The 21,298-nt window shown below is 43.8% G+C and overlaps 1 protein-coding gene and 1 long non-coding RNA gene across 2 annotated transcripts in view; both read left to right on the top strand.

The window, feature by feature from the left end:
* LOC143177816 (uncharacterized) overlaps positions 1-21,298 on the top strand; it is a 114,132-nt gene that overhangs the window by 52,679 nt on the left and 40,155 nt on the right. The gene's annotated exons all lie outside the window — the stretch shown is intronic.
* On the top strand, positions 12,185-12,846 carry LOC143178520 (uncharacterized). Its single transcript, XM_076377244.1, has 2 exons — positions 12,185-12,554; positions 12,599-12,846. The coding sequence occupies exons 1-2, from the start codon at positions 12,185-12,187 to the stop codon at positions 12,844-12,846; spliced, it is 618 nt and encodes a 205-aa protein (XP_076233359.1).

Genomic DNA, 21,298 nt, shown 5'->3' with positions numbered 1-21,298 from the left:
TCTCAAAAGAATTATAATTCTTTTTATCATTTCAATTTATCCTTAAAAAGAATTAATTTTGCTTTCATGATCATTTTCTTTGTATATTTCTTCTTGCACTTATTGTTAGCTTTCTTAAATTGTATTTATAGATAAGGAAATATTCGGTTACAAATGTTAATTTTGCTTTAGATCTTCTTTTACGAAGCCTCACTCCATTGCACTGTGATAAGTGCCTCGTAGGATTAGAATCAGACTACTGAGTAGAATATACAGTGACCACTCTCTTTCGTGGTTCTCCAGTAGTCCCATCACGTGTGTAGGGAATCTTAGATTTAGCAGGTACGTCGATGTAGCAGAATGTAGTGGTCAGAACGAATCCTGGAAACGGTATATCCTGTGGGACGCGAACTACCTGCGCCACATGGGAGATGAAACCATACGACGTCGCAGGAATACTTATTTTCCTCGTGAAATTCACTGGAATCGATGACTCGTCCCATACCTCCTCCTTTTCAAAACCAAGACTCGCACAGTATTCCAAATTTCCAGACTATCAAAATTCTCAGTTAAAATACCTGGAACTGAATCAATTAAAATATAAGGCAAAATAACGTACATTTAATTTAAAAAAAAATTAGAGTCCATATTTAAGTCATGAATTTATTTATTCTAACATTTCATATTAACTGAAATTTCCAAGAATTTATACTTTGAAGAGTATTTTATTTTTCTTCTTAAATAGGGCGTATTTTCTAATTTGACTTTCTAGTTAGTGTTAAATTGCTGCCCATAGAAAATCAAGTATATTCAGAGCGTGTGCAACATCTGAACAGGCCTGTATCATAAACCATCCCCAGAAACTAGGCCTAAGGCCATCCAGATTGGACAGAGCCGCGCGAAATTGCTGAATGCACGAAATGAAAGTATCACAGCTGACGAGTTGGGGTGGCAAAAGCGGGGGATGACCATCGAGGGGGAGACACCCTCTGTCGGGTGCTTTCACCGAGGGTGCTCGGGCTTTTTCATAACCTCCGGAGGAAGGGTTGCGCGGACAATGGATCTTCATCTAAATTGTAAATCGTACGTTGTAAAATTGTAAATGATCATTAGCCCGCGTGCTCGTCGATGTCTCGCGCCACGATTTATTTTAGCGTTTCAGCGTCGACTGTTTTGCATACGACCCCTAGCGTCCTATCATTCGACTCGCTTCGAGTAATACTGCGCGACCAGTCCTCAGTCGCTGCCATCGAACGAGCGATTTAAATCCTCCCTGAACTACAGTTTTCTCATAGCCCTCTATTCATGGTCAGAAGTTCGCCTCCCAATCCGACTTTGCTCGAGAATAAATCGACGGAGTTTTAGCGACGATGTGGAGAAAAGCAGCGAGAAATCGGATCGAGGGAATAGACGAGGCTCGTGATCGAAGGATCCACGAGAAGAAGGCAGAGCCTTGACTAGGTCGCGACCAGGCGAAAAGAGGGTTACTCAGAGGGGAGGCAGAAGAAAATCGGAGAGCTTGGTCCGTGGATTTGCATTTTGATAAGAAATCTCGAAAAGTTTCCCTGGAGCAGGAAATCTCGCCTACCTTCCTGCATCCCGTTCCTCCTCTGGCGACAGATAGGAGGTCCTTTTAGCCGAGTCCTCTCGCTTCTTCCATTAACCGTGTCTCCACCGTCTTATTCTTACCTCATTACGTCGAATTAGTTTATTATTCGAGGCTGGCTGCAGCGTCGCTAAAAAAGAAGTCTTACCCCGATATATGTCGATTGAGACTGGTTCAGAGAAAGGGGTTAAAGGAAAAGTGTGCAGAGGAGTGTAATTTTGGTACCGTTCCTTTCTCGAGGAACACTATTGGATATTTTCTTATTTCGTTGATGGGCTAAGTTCTTCAGGTTTGCCGCTTCTTTTATTTGTTTTTATTGTGTCGAATTTAATTAACCCAGGCATCAGACGAGACGCGTCCACCATGCTAGGGAAACTCGCTTACGAAGTGACAATTAACTGGGCTCCTTGGGACGACGAACTTCGGGGACATTGGTTGAATAAAAAATTCAAGGGGGAAGTTTCTCGCAAGAGAGAACTTAGGTCGCATCGGGAGAATTAATTTTCTTCTTTCGCACAGTGCCTGACCCTTTTCTTTCGCTTGCTCTGTTCACAGAGTTTTCTTCTAATTGCCTGACTTTCGTTTAATTCTGAGATATCGGCGACTATTTCACGCCCTTAACTACAGTCGAAATTACAGGCAACTTTTAATATTAGAGAGACCCGTAATTATTGTCTTTGCAAATATTGGACTGCTGATTTTTATGCAATTCTGTATTTTCATAAACACGATTAAAGAACAGGGTTCTAAATAGAAACTAGCTTCAGACTCTGATTGAAACGAGTTCAGCCTTCCCTGAGGTCCCAGCTGGTCCCAAGTCGGAAGCACATAACAAAACAGTTGCATAAAGTCCAAATTCAGACGTTCCCCAAGCATTTTCCAGCTACTCTACGAATGAAAGGATTATCTCATTTAAAGCTCTCAGAGATGCTAACCATCACCCGAGTAGCATCCGCAAACCGTGAAATAAACCCTCAATGCAGAGTGCCTTCGAGTCAGTACACGAATCATTTATCCACTGAACGCTCGAGAGTAGAATCTACCAGGGAGTGGTGAAAAAGTCCATATAATAAGCTTTTGAAAAGAGCGTGTAGCAATTACGGATATTGGCAGGGTCGTCGGTGGTAAATTAGCAACCCCTGCACAGCCGTAATAACGAAAAATGCGTGGATCAAAGTGTGATACTTGACGAATGCCAGCTGACCCTCGCCCTCTCGACCCCGCGAGGACCTTTCACCCCGGGCTGAATTTTTACGCGTGCGTGTTTCGATCCGCGCACGTGAAGCGTGCACAGCCGGTCGATGGCTGAAAAACGCTGCGTTGCGAACGCGATCCAGTCGTGTCCCTTTCATAAAACCTCGCGCTGGCGATTCTCTTCGCCTGGTTCTCCACTGTAGCAACCCTCCTGCACTTTCCTTTTTCCACGATCCGCCATTTATATTAATGAACAGAATTGCTCGGGTTTTTTACGGTGCACCCTTCTTGCGCCGTCGATCGAGCCACGCGGAGAGGAACGATAAAAAGAGGGACACGCGGAAGCGACGCGTTGTTCGGAGCATTTCAGGCGGACCTATTTATTCAGCTGAAATGAGAATGCGGCGAGTCATTGCGCGGGAACAGGATAGCAAAGAGGGATGACTTTCGTTCGATTAGGGCCGCCTTGGATCGAACAGAGGGCTCGAATTTCGTGCGCTCGGATTTAACGACGATGTCTGCTTTACTTTGGGGTTTTACTGTGTGAATGGTTTGAGCTTCAGAAAGGAAGGGAGAGTATATATTTATATTTACACATAAAATCTTTGAAGCTTTCTTTTTTGTATGTAGAGATGTCTTTGTATGGTTGTATTTCTTGTCGTGAGATATGAGAAATTTAAATATTTGAAAATTTGAATATCTGAAAATTTGAATATTTGAAAATTTGAATATTTGAATATTTGAATATTTGAATATTTGAAAATTTGAATATTTGAAAATTTGAAAATTTGAATATTTGAAAATTTGAATACTTGAAAACTTGAATATTCAAATATTTAAATATTTGAAAATAACAAAAAAATAATAGGGACATTACACGCAGCTATAATTCACATTTCACACTATTGACATACCAATCAATCTCCCCCAAAGCTTCCTGAAAAACCAAAAATCGCAATTTCTCCTCAAGCATACCTATCATTACGCTAATGGTAGGTCAAAGAAGAGATCTAGTGCGTGGAAGTATGAATAGTCCTCTTGTTGCAGCAGTCATCCAGGTCAGGACCGAAAGGTCCAAGTTACAGCGATTCTTCTTCCCATAGAAACCGAAGTACGAACCAGTGTATTCCTCAATTTTCCTAGCTCCCATCGATCACCCCGATGATGCATTCAGTTCTCCGCGTCTCCAGGTCCAAGAGAAATATGTCCGAATGGAATGCTGTTGCACGACCATCGCCAGGATAAATTCCAGCGAAGTTTCGAACGATACTATCGCGGTTCGCCCTTCGGGAAATGTATACGTATCCCGCGCGTCCGTCACTTTGAAAAATGACGTCGCCCTCGGCTTTTCTGTCCCGGAGGGCGAGGAAAGGGGGAAAAAGAGAGCACGGAAACAATGGTTCGAAAAGGGAGGACACAGGAGCCTGGAGGGGAGGATTCGAGGAGGAAGAGAGACAGAGCCACTTTGCATCGAGCCACTCACCCTAGCCAGTACTTTGTGCACTGTCTCGTCCACCCCCGTCATCCCCGTTGCTTATTTTCGATAAGGGAAGCCCTTGCGTGCTGACGTGCTCGTTGCAGACTGGATCTGCTGCGAGTCGTCAAAAACGTCCCATAATTTCGGCCTCGAAGTCCCCTTTGTTTGAGCTGCGCCGTTTCTGTGCAGTTTTTCGAGGAAAGGGGTGGCTCGAGGAGGGCAGGGAATCTGAAGTGGAATAGGAAACTCTCGTCGGACGTACGGTAACTCTGGAAATCGAGTTAAATTTTCACTTTTTTTTTATCTTCTTCCAGTGTCTGGATTGGACTCGGTTCTCTCTTTTCCGGAATATTCAGCTGTCGCGTGAACTGTCGAGTACACACACCGATTTACGCATTCTCCATCCCATCGATTTTCCTCGCGGCAGTGTTGCTCGTCACGATTTTTGCGTACACGTCATCGAGAGAGAGACCAGAGTGGAAACGAAAATGGTAGAACAACGTGTTCTTATTTTTATTGCTCTAGTTAACAGGGTGAAAGCAGAAACTGTTTTCGTTCATCGGATGCTGGAGCTCGAGGGGGTGAATTTACTCGTGCTAGAGCGGGGAAGGAAACGAATGGGAGGCAGGGCGAATTTCTTCTCGACTTCGTTATTTTTCTTCCGGTGTACCTTTCCTCTTAATGGAGGAACAGCGTTCGACTTTCTGCGTGAATGAAACTGCTCCGAAATATTCAATCTACCGTGTTTTGTGGGTCTGTGTTGCTCAATTCTATTGTGTGTAATCTTTTCACCGAGAATTCAGTCTTTCCAGTCAGAAGATAAACTGCCTGATTTCTGTTTGAATGTCATTCTTTATCAGCGATTGATTAATCTCGCCAATGAATCTTGGAATCGAACGAAGCAAACTGAATTAATTCACTATCCATCATCTTGAAATATAGGGTGAGTCATTTCATTCCACCATGGTTAATTACTTGTAAACCTTTTGTTACATGAAAGAAATTATCAGAAGATGCTGTGTGGGATCAAAAGGGCATATCAAATATTGCACAAAATTTCTGTCGCCTAGTTTAAACACTTTCTAAGAAATGTATACCTAAAGTTACGTATGCAAATTAAAATTCTTGATTGCTCTCAGAAACTATTAAACATAAAATAAAATATTCAGTATTAGTACAACGATTAGAAGAACATGCATAGAAAATAAACACTTCTCCTATAGCATGTATAGAGACATCCCTCAGTTCAGATCCAAGGTAGACTTAGGTAATTCAGCCATGCATACAATATACAGCCAACCAAGAAACGCCTCGGATCCACTGATTTACGTTCTTGTAAATCATTAAGAGCGACCGAGGCCACGGAATTTCAGGGTGAAAATGACCTGGGCAAACGCAGGAGACGCAAACAGCTCGGGGTGCTCTCGCAACGTCCCTCGTCCCTTTTCATAAATCTTTCATCGAACGAAGCCCCAGCGTCCAAAATTAGCGGCAGCTCTCGCTGCTGTTTTAACTCCAATTTGCATGCAAAAAGTGCCGAGGCGCGGAACACTGACGAAAACGAGGACGACGAGAGGCCCTCGAACCCCGAGAGGATTCTCTCGTCGCGGGAACGAGTCACGACGTCGTTCTGATCGAACTGGGGCTTCCTCGTTTTTTCTCTGTCTACTGCGCTCTAGGGTGGCTGTTTCGGAGGGTCGCGTAAATGCATGAGAAGAAAAATCGAAGGGAGGGGAGCCACCGCGATTTCCTTTCCTCCGTTTGCTCGCGAGGCGACTTTAATCGATATTACCGCCAGTGGAAATTGGATCCTCGCGGAGCTGAAATAATTACAGGAGGGTTCAGTCGTCGTCGCGAGAAGGGGTGAAAGACTTTCCCTGAAGGAAATTGTGATTTCATTTGCCTTTAACGACGGACAGTTTAAGGAGAAAAAGGACACCTTCGTTCGAACTTAAACCTTGACTGGAAATGTTCAAAGCGAAGTTCCTTCCAAGCCTCGATTGGGCTGTTCTTTGTAACGTGAGTTCTTCGATTGTCTTTCTACGCTGTATCTTTGTCTAGTGATATTGATCTTGCGTCTGCTTGAGTTTGAAGACCGTGCTTAATTTATTCTTGTAGCTTTAACTTATCTCTAACCCCAAATTTTATCTCCATGTTTTACTTAATACTAAGGAGCAGGAATAAGTGTAACATTAAGTTGCTTTACATGGGTAAAAATTCCTTGAATTGCACATGTAGTGTACATCACTTATTTCAGCTTAAAAATCGTTGAAAAATTGCTAAGTTTCAGATTTAAATATTCGGGAAAATTCATGAAAAATAGTATGAGGATCCTAGAATAACCCCACCTTGGTATTCAAATAATTAATCTAATATAATTGATGTCTAACTCAGAGTTCTAAACTTACAACACACAAGTTCACATTTTCCACCCATCAAGGCTCTATCATACCCAAAATGTTCCACTTATCCGTGTTAGTCAGGACTTAGTTGAGACTTATGACTTAGTCAGGATTTAGCCAGAACTTAGACAAGATATTCCTCTTGAAACTCTCCACACCAGTAGCTCTATCTTCCTAATTGAAGCAACCTAGTACCCAGTGGCCTCTTTCGAAGCAGCACAGGTCAGAATCCGTCGCGAGAATCGGGCCAGACGCTTGGAGGAGTCGAAGAACCCATTCTTTCAGGGGTGCAGCGAGCACGAGGACGCTCGATGCTCTGCAGGCGCCTAAAAAGAATGAAGCAGGGTTGAAAAGACAGTCGGTGAAGCAGCAGTAGCGAGGATCCACCTCGTATCTCGGTGAATCTTGCGTGCGAGTGTCCTTGCCGCGAGGGGGATGTGCGCGACGAGGGTGAAAGATGGGGAAAAAGAGGGGATGGGAGACACAGAAGCGTCGTAGGGGTACAGGGGCAGAGGGAGGGTGGTGGTGGATCAATAGGAGTAGATTGAAGCGGCGCATGCGAGCGGGGGAGCCAATGGTCGCGCGAGGGTAGTTTCGACGGCCCGAGCCACCCTTGGGCGAAGTACGATGCGTCGGGGCGCCCAGGGCCGTCGAGGGCACGATTAAACCTTCCACCCCAGGCCCCCTTTTTGAGTTTCGAAACTTTATATTGCGCTCATCATAATATCGTCCAGAGTTGTAGTAATTTGTTCCAGTGAATGAGAAAATTTCAGGCATGGTTGACTTTTTTGTGTTGTGGAACTTTTTAATTCAACTCATCACTATGTTTCTCTGACTTATAGTAGTGTGTCCTAATGACGGAGTTCCTTTACGTAGTTCTTTTTTTAAGATATCTAACTTTTTGCAGTAGAATTGAGGGAGCAGAATGAAAGTTAAATCTAGAAATTGGAAATATATAATTCAGAATTAATTAATGTTTTGGATACATGTGAATAAGATCCTGAGTCACTCTAGCGTCTCTAAGGAATTAATGTTTATGGCTGGCAACTCGAAATTCGTCGAATTCGGCTCAGGATGGGCCCCTCAGGTCCCCCACTTTCGTATTCTTCGGGGCGTGTTTGCGCTTCTACAGAGGTTTTACCTCGTCCAGGATGCATGCTTTCCAATGTCAGACAAGTACAGAAGCCTGTTCGTAAGGACATCACGTACCTCTGCGACGTTGGGCATGCAGATTTCTGCATCCCTTTCTTCGTTGATCGTGGTCGCGTGATATTGCTCGACGTTGTACGTTTCTGTTCGACTTTGCACGATCAGGCAGCAGCTGTTTTAGACTTGCAGAAAAAGGTTTCCTTCTCAGTTGAGAATGTTGAGGATCAAAATCGAATAGAATACTCAATGAAATGTTTTAGAAAATCTGGGTTTCAGATTATTTGTGATTCTAGTATGCAGGATTGTAACAATATTTGCAGGGAGCAAAACACTTTAAAAATAATAATAAAACATTTATATTCATTATCGATAGCTATTGATTATTTTGCAGCAAATAAATATTTCGGTCTGACAGTTCCAATTCGATGCTAGTGAATAATTAATATTTATACCTATTCTAAACTTAAAATAACTGAATTATTCCCAGCACTTTTCTACAAACCTAATCCCCACCAAAGGTGAAAGACCCTCGATAGTGGCAGTCTACCATTCGCAACTCCACAAAAGTCTTTACACTACCTTTGCTGGTAGTGTAATTGCACGCAATCGTTAATACCCCGATTTACGACGAAGAAAAATATCTTGCCTCCAGGCAAATGTAAATTGCACAACTTTGTGCATAGAGAGTCTTCCGATTCCCTTGAATATTGATAAGAGAACAAGCAGTGGGGCTGCAAAGTTGGCGAGTGTGTATATTAGAGCGAGTTACCATCGCAAAACATTATCGTATTACCGCTGTTGCTATAGAATTCTAGTGCATGCCTCTAACCGAGCACATGGAAACGCTGATGTTTGATCCTATCGCTTTGCGTTCACGTTATCTGGCGTATCGATATTTAACGAGTGGCTCTCAAAGCCTCGTGCCAGCTATCGTCCCTGCGCGCGGTTACTGAAAGATTTCCTTGCCCAGGCGCTTTGATATCCCGTCCATAATTAAAGAACTCACGGTGTCCACGGTTATCTGAAGATCGCATATTAACGCATTACCAACGCCCTGAAGAGCACATTAATAATTTCCTTTGCCGTGACTGAAGTACCTTAGGAAGCCTTTTCAGGAAGTTGGTTTGAACGTGAGAAATATGGGATCTCGACTTAGCTCATCACATTCACGCTTTTTGTTATTAAGCAACCGATGCATTCGTGAAAATAAATCCTTTGCAACTAGGGTTGCCATACAAATTTCCTACATACGAATTATTATCGCAATGTAATTGTGTAACAAAAAATCTTAATATTACTCACCGATGGAGGGGTGTTTTCTGTATTAATAAGTGAAAGTCACAAATTATGCTATCGTGTCTGAGTCTAATACTCAGGTGGTTTGCTTAGAGTGTATTCGTAGTAGATCTGGACCATAAGCACAAGCAAGACATTAGTAAGAGAATACAATAGGACAGCTGTAAATCCTTCCCACACCTCTCAATTTCCTTCACTATACCTAAAAAGGAAATCTGCATGGCAACTCTGCTCGCAATATTCCTGAAGACATTGCTAACAAGACTAAACGTGGAAGTTTATTTACCAGCTGGTACAGACGCTCCCTATAATTAGCGAGGCTCGACTTCGCCGCGGCAAATAATTGAAAACAGCTCGTGTTGCATGTCTTCAGCCTCTTCGCTCCTCTTACGACACGCTGAAAGGGTACCAATGATCGTGAGGAGCACAAGTTAGCTATCAGCCACTGCGATCTCCTCGTTAACAATTAGTCGCTGGTGTAACGGGTGATTATGCGCTGCCCTGGCAGACCGTGATAGCCTGTTGTCAATAACCAACGAGAGAACAAATTCCTGGTGTTTCATAAACGAGGATCGATCGCCTCCGATGAAGGTCGCCTCGAGGCCTCTTCGGGACAATCACCTTCTCTTTCCGCCACTTTCCTTCGCCCTAATATTCGGGGAAGCTTCTTATCGATTTTCGACTCGATTCAAGGATAATCGGAACGCTACAGTTCCTTATCAGCCTCGGAGTTACAAGGTTGACGCGTGAGAGCAGCAGGTATTGTAATGCTGTTTCACGTGCAGATCCCAGAAAGACAGGCTCGTAAATCTCATCGTTATAAACTAGTCACGACGGGCAGTGATTCGTGACGGCGTCACCCAGCACCTGTACAAGTAGCACATGGAGGGGTCGAGAGGGGCAGGTGTAAACGACCCACGCGACCCTTCCCTCCAACCCCTCGGCGAGATTTCAGCTCGACATAGTGTTTCGAGTAATGGACTAGTCGAACACATCTGAAGTGGATAATTTACAAGTTCTAGCACATTGAACTGTTAATAAGATTCTCTGGATTCTTCAGATTTTCTACTTTGCATGCAACATTCAAAATTGCATTTGAAAACCATAATTCATTCCAGAATCATTTTTAACGAAGTACGTTCCATTGAACTCAGTTTTGAACACGAAAGTTCAAGTCAAAGGGGCTAAAAAAGAGTTAAGGTACTTTGGTTAAAAATCGCGTGCCTGAAGAATCCATGAATTCTCTCCCAAACGTTCACTTATGAGAGAAACACTGTGCAGCAGGTGCAACAGCATTACATTCTCACCTCAGATGCCACGAAAAGGAGTCGACAAGTGGTCGATTAAAATTCCACGATCATTAGCGATCCTCCATCGCCTAATTGCGCGTCGATAGAAAATTATCACGAAATTCATCGTCGATGGTACTCTAGGTCTTGCCGATGTTAGCAATCGATGTCTATTAGGAGAGAATCGACGAAACCATAATAGCATCGAGCGCGATGTGGTAAAACGCGAAGACGATAAAAAAGAATAGAGGGCCTGACTCTCTCACCTTTGCTATCTCGAACACTCGAGCAATTACTGGTAGTCACGAAGATGACGCTAAGTTCTCAGCTGACCGTTGATAGCGCAAGATATTAGCAGCTCCGCACGATTTCTGGGCTGACATTTAGACGTTGCTAAGTGGTGTCTGAGGGAGCACGAGTTGTAAACACTTCGGGACAAGAAAACTGAATTACTGGACAGGTAAAAATATTCTCGGTTATGTAAATCTTTGACGCCCTGATGGTCAAAATTTTCATGTCGAAAGGTATTATTTTATACTAATTTTCAGAACTTCGTAATTACTTTCTGCTCTTAGAACAGTTTTACTTCGAATACAATATACCTACTTTAAATTCTCACTAATATACTGAAACTGCATTTTCTATATACTATTTTATATTCTTTATCTCTTTGAAGATCACAGAACTAGGATATACACACACAAAAATTGTTCGCTTGCAACACCAACGACAATTCACTATAGAAAAGAGTCTCAACAAATATGACAGTGTCATTAGAGAGTATCATAATCTACTGTCCAAAGATCCCAAAGTGTCACTACTCTACCTAGACCAAAAGCTTCATTGCTCATATGTTCCTCTTTCCAAGCCCCTCTTAATCAACACCCAAGATCCCCTCAACAAGTACCATCTCTCCCTAAACCATTTTCCCTCCAAAAAACGAATCTCCAAGGTTGAATAGATCAGGTAAAGGAAGCGCGCAAGCGAGAAATAGACCATTTGCCGCGTGATTTGCTCGTGGTTAACGAGCCCCGACTCGTCGTCGACGGTTCTCGCGGGCAGTGTCCGTCGTCGATGCTTCTTTTTGCGCGCAGCCTCGCCTTGGCCGCGCGGTTCTCGCGTGGAGGTGCGCGCGCGCAGGCCAGTTTGAAATTCGTGGCGCGCCGCGGATCCTCCTCGGGGGCTGCGTTCCTTCCTCTCCCGGCTTTCGTTCCACGTCCGTTCGTTCGTTGGGTTCGTTCGACCCGCTCGGCTCCGCTCGTGTGCGAGTCGATGTAAGGTCGGAGTGTCGTGCCGCGAAGGGAGTGTCGCCGGGCACCTCTCGACGCCCTCTTCAGCCTGCGTCGCGGCGCAAAAATCGGGAGAACCAGAGTGTCCCATTCAGGATGGAGTCCTCGGCGTCGAGGGTGGCCCGTGTCGTCGGGGGCGAGGGGTACGTGCTCGTGGAGTCGGTTCCCTGATCGGGTACAGTGTCCCTGAACGATTCCACGGAAGCTTAGAGAAGCAACCGCGAGCCCCTTCGATACAGCGAGTCGAGTGCGCGTCGGTTCTGCACGTGGCGGTTCGCGAAGCACTTGGACTGTCACTGGTCAACGGACCCCAGAGGCTCGGATAAGAAGTCGAGTGGCTCTCGAGGTTTCTTCCGCTCCGATTTGCCGAGAAGCCTTCCCACGAGCGCTGCTCGAGCTTCTCGAGCTTCGTCGAGGATTCCCCGAGCGGCAGGACGCGTCAGCGAGATGTCGGGACGCGACAGGGGACGGTAGTTCTAGGTTGGCAGGGGTGTCCCCGTGACATGTTACCCCGTGACCTTTGCTGGCGCGACTACAACGTCCTCCGCAGAGAGGGTCGTCTGGTGCACGGATCGAGCGAGGATAGCTGCCGATCCTTCCATCCACGTGGAGTCGAGTACCGCCTGCTCCCCCTGGTGCAGGTCAAGCCTGACTTCGCGGTCCCGTATGTCCTCTGCTGGAGGGTGCTGGGCGCGATCCACAGGGTCCAGCTTCCGTTCCAGCACCACCACCGCCACCACTATTACCATCTTCGGCGTCAGCGACGCAGACAGTTCCAGGGCAACCATCGAAGACACCCTGTGCCCTTCGCGACGAGGTACTCCTCGCCCTACGCCTGCAGCTTACAGCGCGGCGGGCTTCTTGCGGTGCCTGGCATGGAAACAAGGTGAGCCTTGAATAGCTTGCTTCGACTGCAGAATACTCTGGGGGCCTGTGCTACCCTTTCATTATCGCGGCTTCCTTTGGAGAGGCTTTTGAGGATTTCAGTTTGGTGATTAAGGTGCTGTATTTGACTACTGCGGTTCAACTGTGGGGTTTAAATCTGGGGGTGTTAGGCCAAGCACCGTGGGTCACATATCTATCGCTTATTTGCTGGGTGAATGACACAAAAAAATATTCTTTCGAGTACCTTGCCCTAGATGATAATGTTATCAGATATTCCTGAAAATTATGATGTCTTAGTGTGTTTTTCCTTCTTGAGATTGAAGCTTTGAACTTCAGTTCTGTATTATGGGCATTGGATTTATTCTACCCTCGATTTTAAGGGAAAGGTTTCTGTATTTCTTGGAAAGAGCCAGAAGTTTATATGACGCAAACATCTCATTTCTAAGGTAACTTTAGGTAACTATTATTCCCTTGAATTTTCCTTCCCAAAGACCTTACCAATCCTCTTGCATATTCTTCGATTTTTTAATCTAATCATGAGTTTCTCTTCTTTTAACAACCTTTCTCATTTAGAGAAAACAGAATTAATTCGTCTTTCCTGGAGGGTAAGTGATTTTCATTGTTCAGTATCAAAACGTCATCCGCGATTTTTTCGTTCTGTCTATCCGACAGGGGATCGATACTTCCGCTAGGGATGAAAGAGTAAAGGCAACGAGAGCGAGATGCAACTTCCTCTGTTATTAACCCCCGTTCCGTCTCCTTCATGCCTTTCAATTAATCGAGCAACATCGTTTCTTAATTCCATTTTGAATCGATAATTCCTCTGGCAACGATAGAGCTGGGGCCAATTCTCGCATAGGAAATTCAAGAAGAAGGATTTAATAGCGCATAACTGAGTGCAATTTGGTTTCTACGGAACCCTTCCGTGACAGACGTCAGTTCATTACAAGCCCCTCTGTCTGGCTACACCCCTGTCCGCTTGTGACAGCAAAATAGAAACATTTCGTCGTCACCTCGCGCCACGAAATTTGATGCCGAACAGGTGTTGGTACAATGGCAGTGTAATGTTGCTGATTAGCATACAGCCAACATTGTGTCGTATTCGCTGATCGTATCAGCAACGTGACTGTACTTCAAATGTTTTAATCTCCTGCTAGTGGTCTTCGGTTTCCTCTGACTCTTTGTCCATTATCCAAGAATCAGTTCCAGTGCACACGAGTGATATTTCCACATACAATCTCGTTACGATCAAATGTCTGTCTTCGTTGCTTGTAATTAAGGAAACGAAGAAAAACATATGATCGAAACGAAATCGTGCATCAAAGTATCGCTCGTTTGTATCGGTTTTTATTCCTTCTGGATCGAACGTTATCTCTCAAGTGTCCCCAGTGTTTTCTGTCAGGCAAACACGAGACTCGGTTCCCTTGAACCATCCTGGTCACCCATGAAAATTCGATGCTCCCATGCCGCGACGCTCGTCTTCATTCTAACCCAAAAAACTAAGTCGACGACGCCTGCTGCGCCCGCTGGCTGCTGTCGACAGATTTCTTCGTCTCCGTGCCACGACCTCCTGCTGCTGCGGACAGTGAACTCGCGCGGGCAACAGTTCTTCCCAACCGGACTTGAAAACTGGAGTGGTCCTGGTCCTGTCTTTTCCGCCTGTGACTGGAATATTTAATGTCGACTGCTTCTGCGCTCTGTAAACAATATTCGTGCTAAATGTGTCTGCGAAACGGTGGGACAATGCTAATGCGGAGACTGTTTTGACATTTGTAACGCAGAGAGGATTTTTTGGGGCAATGTGTTCAAACTCTGAAGATACTTCATTTAAAATTGAAAATTGGTTTAAAATTGGAGGTTTTGGAGGAGAAATATAAATCTAGAAGCTCTATTACCTTTCATCGCTCGTATCATCTACAGAAGAAAGCAATTTAAATGCTTCACGCGTGTATTAAAAGCTTTAAATCCCTCAGCAAGTATCTCGTTTCGCGATTCTTCAAACAGTTCCTCCGTCGAGGATGTAGCTGACCGATATTTTTCAAAAATTCTACGTGTGTTAGGGAATTATTCTATCCACAGTATAAAATCCCACTACGCATGGCCGCGTAAAAATAACCAAAGAGTAGAAAAAACGAGATAGGAGGATTTCGCTGACCCGTTCCACGGTAAACCATTTCAGGCAGCTGAGCTGGCAACTGGCCGTGGCTTAAAAGCTCTGCGAAGCTCCAAGCTATCGGCAATTTCTTTCTAAGCTTCTACAATCGTCTCGAGGAAAATATAGAATTCGACGAATTTTTCACCCCATTGTTGCTATTGATCCCCCCGTGACTTTTGAATATAGAATGCTCGATTTGTCAGCTCACCTGCCGCCTCGACGTGAAATTGCGATAATGCCCACCCCTCGCGAAACAGGCTCGAGTAATCGAATTCGTCGAGCATAATGCGATTCCTCGATGCCGACGTGCTGAAAAATGCAGAAGGTGAATATCGTGTCGCCGTGGCCATCCGCCGACAGAAGTTGTTATTTCCTTGTTAAAAATGAACGACTTGTCGGGGCCTCGATCCACGGCAACAGTGTATCATCAGGCACAGCAATTTATCAGGCATATTAGGCGTTATTCGTACCGATTGCATGATAAGCATGGTGAATATTCAATTAACGCTGCGACAGTGGACACCTGCCAATTTCGCAATTTTTTCTTGGAACACTTAATTCAGTGGCGGTTTTTATTAATTTCGTTTCACTGAGGCTTAAGAATAAGTGCTAAAGCAAGATTCCATGGGGATAATCTGGTCCTTGAGGAAGGAGGGAATTGTATGTTTCTTTTTAGTAATATTGTAAAATTTTCAGGTAGTGTGGAGTTAATTTTGTTGAGTATATTTTTTCTAGTTGTTTTTGGGTATACAATTTTTGTTTAATTTTTAGGTACATGTAACCTTATTGATCCTATAAATAGGGTTTGCAAGCCAGACTTGTATCGAGATAGCGTTGACCTTTTACTAGACAGCTTCTAGCATTACTATTAACATTTATAAGGTTTTGTTGTTTAATGCGTCATTTCTTGCCAGTCAATTGTAGCTTACCTATTCTTACTCTTTTCCATTCCTTTTCTGATATATTCTCGCGTCCTCAATATTTTCCCTTGAAAATAGAACCAGAGAGCAAGGTTGGAGTATTTTCTTCTTTAGAAAAAATAGCCCACTTAAAAATACAAAATATCATCCATATAAAAGTCACCGATCCCTTCCCCTGACATACCTTCTCCTTTTTCGAAATTTATGATTCGTTTCATCAACCTCCAGCACGAAAAGAATTCCACGTGCAATAACAATGGTTAAAAATCTTCTACAGTAGCTCCTGAGCCTCGATATTTCGCAAGCCTTCGTCGAAATCCAGCGAGGCCACGGACGATTTATGCGGCCTTTCGCCCCGATTAGGCACATTTTTATCCGAGAATCTAAGCAAGTCAGCCATTACGAGGCCCGCGAAGATTCATGAGACGTTCCGCGACGGTGTAATTTCTGGGCTGGTTGCAGGTTGCAGGCAAGAGGAAATTCTAATTTTTCAGGGACGCGTTCGTGTGCCACGGAAAGGGTCTCGCCGCTATCGTCGCAGGTGAAATTGCAACGTTCACGAAAGCAGCAGGCGTTATCGATCGCCCTCGTGTTGCACGTCGCGAGTACGCGCTCGGTATCGCCCTCTTAAAGCAAACGACACTTGATCTGGATAAACGACGAATAAAAGGGGCGATGGAAAACTAGCGGTGGTTAGAAAGACGGAGATCCTTGGAGCTTAGTGGGTCCCTTCACTGGGACAAGTTTACCCTTATTACAGCTTGCGCTAGAGGGGGTTGGTTCGCGGGAGTTGAAGATTTCTTTCTTTGAATTATTCAGCTAGCTTTGCCCGCCTCGAGTCTAGTTTCGACCCGAAGTTTCCCGTCTCTCCTGACTGGCAGGTACTGCTCACACAAAGAAGGAAACGAGGGGAAATTGACCTGCTGGTGACACAGTGGAACAGGTTTGCCTTGGTCAGACACGAGCTGCAAGGTAGAAAAAAATCGAAGGGAAATAGGATGGCGGCACCAATACATCACAAAAATGCAAGGGTTACTTTGACATGCTGTAACTTCTCGAAAAAAAATCGCAGCGACTTGATTCTTTTTTTAAGTTAAAAGGGAAGGTTCCAATTTTATGCTCCCGTAAACGGTACCTCCGATAAAAATTTTTCCAAGTCTGTGTATCCCGTCAAAGTTGGCAATTTTCAATACGGCAAATTGCAAAGTTTAGCAACATGCGGGGACTCGTTAAAATTTTTTTGTAGGATATCGTTTGCAGTAGCATAAAGTTGGGACTTTCCTCTTTGATTTAAAAAAAAGATCAAGTCGCTATGATTTTTTCTCGCGAAGTTACAGGACTTCAAAGTAACCCTTGCGTTTTTGCCATATGTTGGCATTACTTCATGTGCTATCAAAATGCAAGCTTTACTTTGATGTGCTGTAACTTTGCGAAAAAAAATCGCAGCGACACGATCTTTTTTTTAAATTAAAGGGGAAGGATCGAATTTTATGCTCCCGTAAACGCCACCCTCGAAAAAAATTCTAGGAAGTCTGTACATTTCGTGAAACTTTTGGAATTTTTAATACGATAAATATGCCTTCAGATTTAAAACGGCACGGTAGTAGAGGTGCACTAAATTTAAAATTAAGGCATAGCATCTTACAGTCAAGAATTCAAGCTATAATTTAAAAAAAGATCATGATCCTATACCATAATTTTCTTCACCAGCGTATTTAAAAGTCATAGAAATCAGCAAGAACCTACATCATCGACAACCTTACCGTATTAATCAGGATAATTATTACACAGAAATCTTTAATTTGCACCGCCTTTAAAAATGCTATTTAAAGGTTTATGTTTCTCCTCTTAGCAAGCAATGTTATTAACACTAAATTATTTCATGTTTCATGAATTTTGTAGAGAGAGATACATACTTTATTTTCGTAATAAAAAGATTAAAAGCTGTGCAGTGTTCGGTAATTCGGAATGTCTGGCGATACAGACGATCGATTTTCTTCAGTTCTCGATTATCTTTACTCTTGCAGAGATAGTGAATTTCACGCAGGAAAATGTAGACCCCGCGTGTCGCAACGCGTGACATTAATAAGCAACTTGGACGGGATTCCTTCCATACACCAGGCTCGTTTCTTTTGCTCAACCTTTCCCGTAAACAAGTCGATTAAACGTTATTATCTGGCAATTAGAAATTCATTGTCAGGCAGAGGAAGATAGATGGTCTTCCGATTCCCCAGCTGGGTGTATTAGAGATGAAGCAAATGTTAATTATCAGTCGATGCGTTTCTGCAACGAGTATATTCAGTATTCTGAAAAATGTCAGTTACACGCGCTGCCGAGTGTTCGAGTATCGGAAAAGCCACGTCTAGACTCTCTGCTCCTTGTACCTAATCTTTTTCTCTCGTTTTTGGAACGTACTTGCTTCTGCTTCATTGATCCTCGAAAGCACTAGACGGACTACTTTTTGAGAATATCGCGAAAGCACTGGGGTGATACCCAAAGACCTCTTCAGTGTAGTCGCTTCTTGAATCTTAAAAGGAAGGGAAAGACCTGGTGGTTTTATTTTTGGGCTGTTTGCTGGCTGTCTGAAGGAACAGACTTTTGCAATTACACTTAAGACATTTTTGGTTCGAAGTTCGAGAGATCATTCGTGTCAAATATTCTACTGTAATTTGAGACTTGAAAAGCTTAGAATTAAAGAAAATTATTTTCATTCAGAATAGAAATGATCCACGTATATTTTAGCTTACTTTTAATATATAACTGTACAGCATTGCCTCGTTATAGTCTCGTTATATTTGTTAACTTGCTAAATGTGCCTCACATTGTAAAATCGCCAGCGATCAGTGACCCCATATCGACAGGATACTCCATTAAGAAAAATCACAAAGGGAAATTCCTTGCTTCCTAGACTTCCTAGCAATTGCATATTTTCATAGTCTCTCTAAGACTGCGTACACCCTCCACACATCCCATGTATTTTCTATCACAAACTCGCAACTAGGTCGATCCCACATTCTTCCCCAAGCATTCCTCCTGTCAACCTCCAAAGACGAAGAAGCCACCCCTTCGATCTCTCGATAGAAAATAAAGCGTAATGCAGTCTCGGTGGAAGCAGCGTGAGAATGATGCCGCACGGAGATTCCTATAAATTGTGCGCAGGTGTTGCGCCGTTTTTTTTCCCCCTTCGGGTATCGACGTTGACTTTGAGTAACTGCGCGGCTGATCCTAGAGGCGTCGCGCTTCTCCGTCGTCATTCTGATCCCGCGTGAGATCGAACGAGGGCCCGCGGCCTTTGCCGTGGCAGCGGAGAGCTCCAAGATCGATCGATCGGCGAAAGGCTCGTCGGTGTCATTACGTTTTATCACTGGCATCCGTGACGTCACCGAGGCTATTTTCGATTACGCGTACCGTTAGCTGTAGGGTCGCGGTGCGACGACCTGCTCCTTGGAGGCTGAAATACATGTGACCTGGGAGAAGCGCGAATTATTTTCTTTCGCGAGCTCTCGGTGGGTAGGCTAATCTTGACTTCCTCGAGCAACTGTGAGTTGTATTTCTGTTCATTTTTCGGTCGAAAATGTTAGATAGTGGGAAGCTACTGTGTTGGTACACTATACTGTGATAGTACACACTATGGTGCATGAGTACTTGGACACATGAATTTTTGCTACGAATTTCGTCTCAGATTAGTATATAAGATTTAGAAGAGCGACGAAAGTAACATTTAATATCAGTTAGTATAAATAAGACAGTGTAAGTATTTCATGCATTCCTTGTGATGGGAGTGTCCAAATACTTGAACACGGTAGTGTATGTCTCCAGAGCAGTGTTTCTCACTGGGGGCCTTTGACCCTCTAGGGGTCCTGATACCGAATTTTTGGAGCCACGTGAAGAACAGAAGGATGGGGATAAGAAAGAAAATGGGGTTAGAAAAAATAAGAATAGGATAAAATGGGGATGAGTAAGAAAACGAGAATAAGAAAAAATGAGGGTAGGAAAAAAGAAAAGGGGTGGAAGCCACAGGGGTGGCTAATGTTCAGAAAACAACCACAAGCTAAGAAAGGTAGAGAAACCTTGATCTAGAGGATGAGAAAATTCGAATGATATTTCTTCTGTAAGTCCAAAATTAGATAATTTAGAATTCCTTAGAAAATCTCGGTAATCATTAAACCTCTGTGTACAAAAACTTTGTTCTCCATTTAATCAATGATTATACCTGTTACTTTCGTAACCATAAAGACTGGAAAACTTAGCAAGTTCTTACTCATCGCGCGTGTAGGTTCGCGACGACTTTTGTTTTTACGCGTCACAGTCTTGTGCACCTGCGGAACTTATTTGGAATTACGCGTTTCCTGTGCGCAGCCTTCTGCTCGCCCTTTCCCTCCCAGGTATCTCCCATTCCCGAGGAAATGATTATTTACGACGATCCACTCGTTGGCAACAGTGTTGGGGGTAATTGCAACTATTGCTCAACATTGTGACGAAGGTCTTCGAGTCCTGCCTCGTCAATCGCTGCGAGTGGACGTTTTCGATTGGGGAGCCTCGAACGCAGAGTCCTGTTTCACGATTGGTGTGAAAATAGAAGAGTCCCGAGTTAAAATTCGAGTTCACAGCGACAGTGATACATTCGCGATACGCTGCTCTGTCAGGTATTTATAATACCGCGCTCTGCCACCCACAACGCGTGCATCTCCCGCTGCCAGCGGATTTATTTACACGTTAATTTCCATTGGTCGCGGAATACGAGGCGCGGAGGAGGGGGAGTAGATTAAATTACCAAACAAAATCCCCGGATGCACGTGCACCCGTGACAACTCGCGAGCGAGCGTTCAGCCGATCAAAGCGCCGTGCCAATTTGCGTCACGTGTGATTTAGTCGCGTGCTACTCCGTCTGCGTTCCCGTGAAACGGAATAGCGGATCAGTAGGTAAAACGAGCCTCCTTCAAAGACGCTCCAGAGCCAGCATTCGCCAATTATAACTTTGCCCCCCTATGGGATAAATTATCATGGGATTGATGAGTGTAGAAGGATTTTCTTTGGTGCTCCTTTACGATTTTTCTTTGGATGGAGTGAAAGGTAACTTAAGCGGTGATAGAAGGTAGATATTAATTAACTTAGTGAGTGAATACTTGTTGAAAGATCAATTAGAAAGGATCTTCAATTTCTTCTGTTTTATTTTGTTCGGTAATGTTATTAGGTCGTATAATATGAAATACTGGAATTTTATTTGTATAGTGGTGGTGGCTCTACCACCTGTCTGAGTCGTTATAAGGCGAGGGTTTAAGTAATGCATATTCTTCTGTTTATTGCACGAATCTCTTAAATCTCCAAACTGGTTTATACTGGAGTGGAGTGCATGTTTTGAAATTCAGCTTGATTGAAATAGACGAATAAAGTGATTGATATTTAATGGATGACCCCTTTTGATCCTGAGGTATTAAATTTTTCACTAATGATACACGTACATTTTTTGACTTTCAAGAATCTAACCCACATGATCTGGCGATACACTTAAAAATTTCATAGAAAACGAAATAAATCAACTTGGCTTCTCCAACTACTAAAGCTTCAATTGTCCCATTCAAATCTCCTCAGCCACATCGAAAAATCAGGCTCTCTCGCTTTAGCAGGTCTTCAACGACTCGTGCCAATAAATGCCT

The sequence above is a fragment of the Calliopsis andreniformis genome, chromosome 4 (genome assembly GCF_051401765.1).
Source record: "Calliopsis andreniformis isolate RMS-2024a chromosome 4, iyCalAndr_principal, whole genome shotgun sequence".
Taxonomy (NCBI): Eukaryota; Metazoa; Arthropoda; class Insecta; order Hymenoptera; family Andrenidae; genus Calliopsis; species Calliopsis andreniformis.
The sequence above is the reverse complement of the archived record's forward strand: the minus strand, read 5'-3'. Positions and strand labels throughout refer to the sequence as shown.

Excerpts from the sequence above, each read along its gene's own strand:
- LOC143178520 (XM_076377244.1), top strand. The coding sequence starts at position 12,185 with ATGTTACCCCGTGACCTTTGCTGGCGCGACTACAACGTCCTCCGCAGA. Across the intron at positions 12,555-12,598 it reads CGGGCTTCTTGCGGTGCCTG|AATACTCTGGGGGCCTGTGC; the intron begins GCATGGAAACAA and ends CTTCGACTGCAG.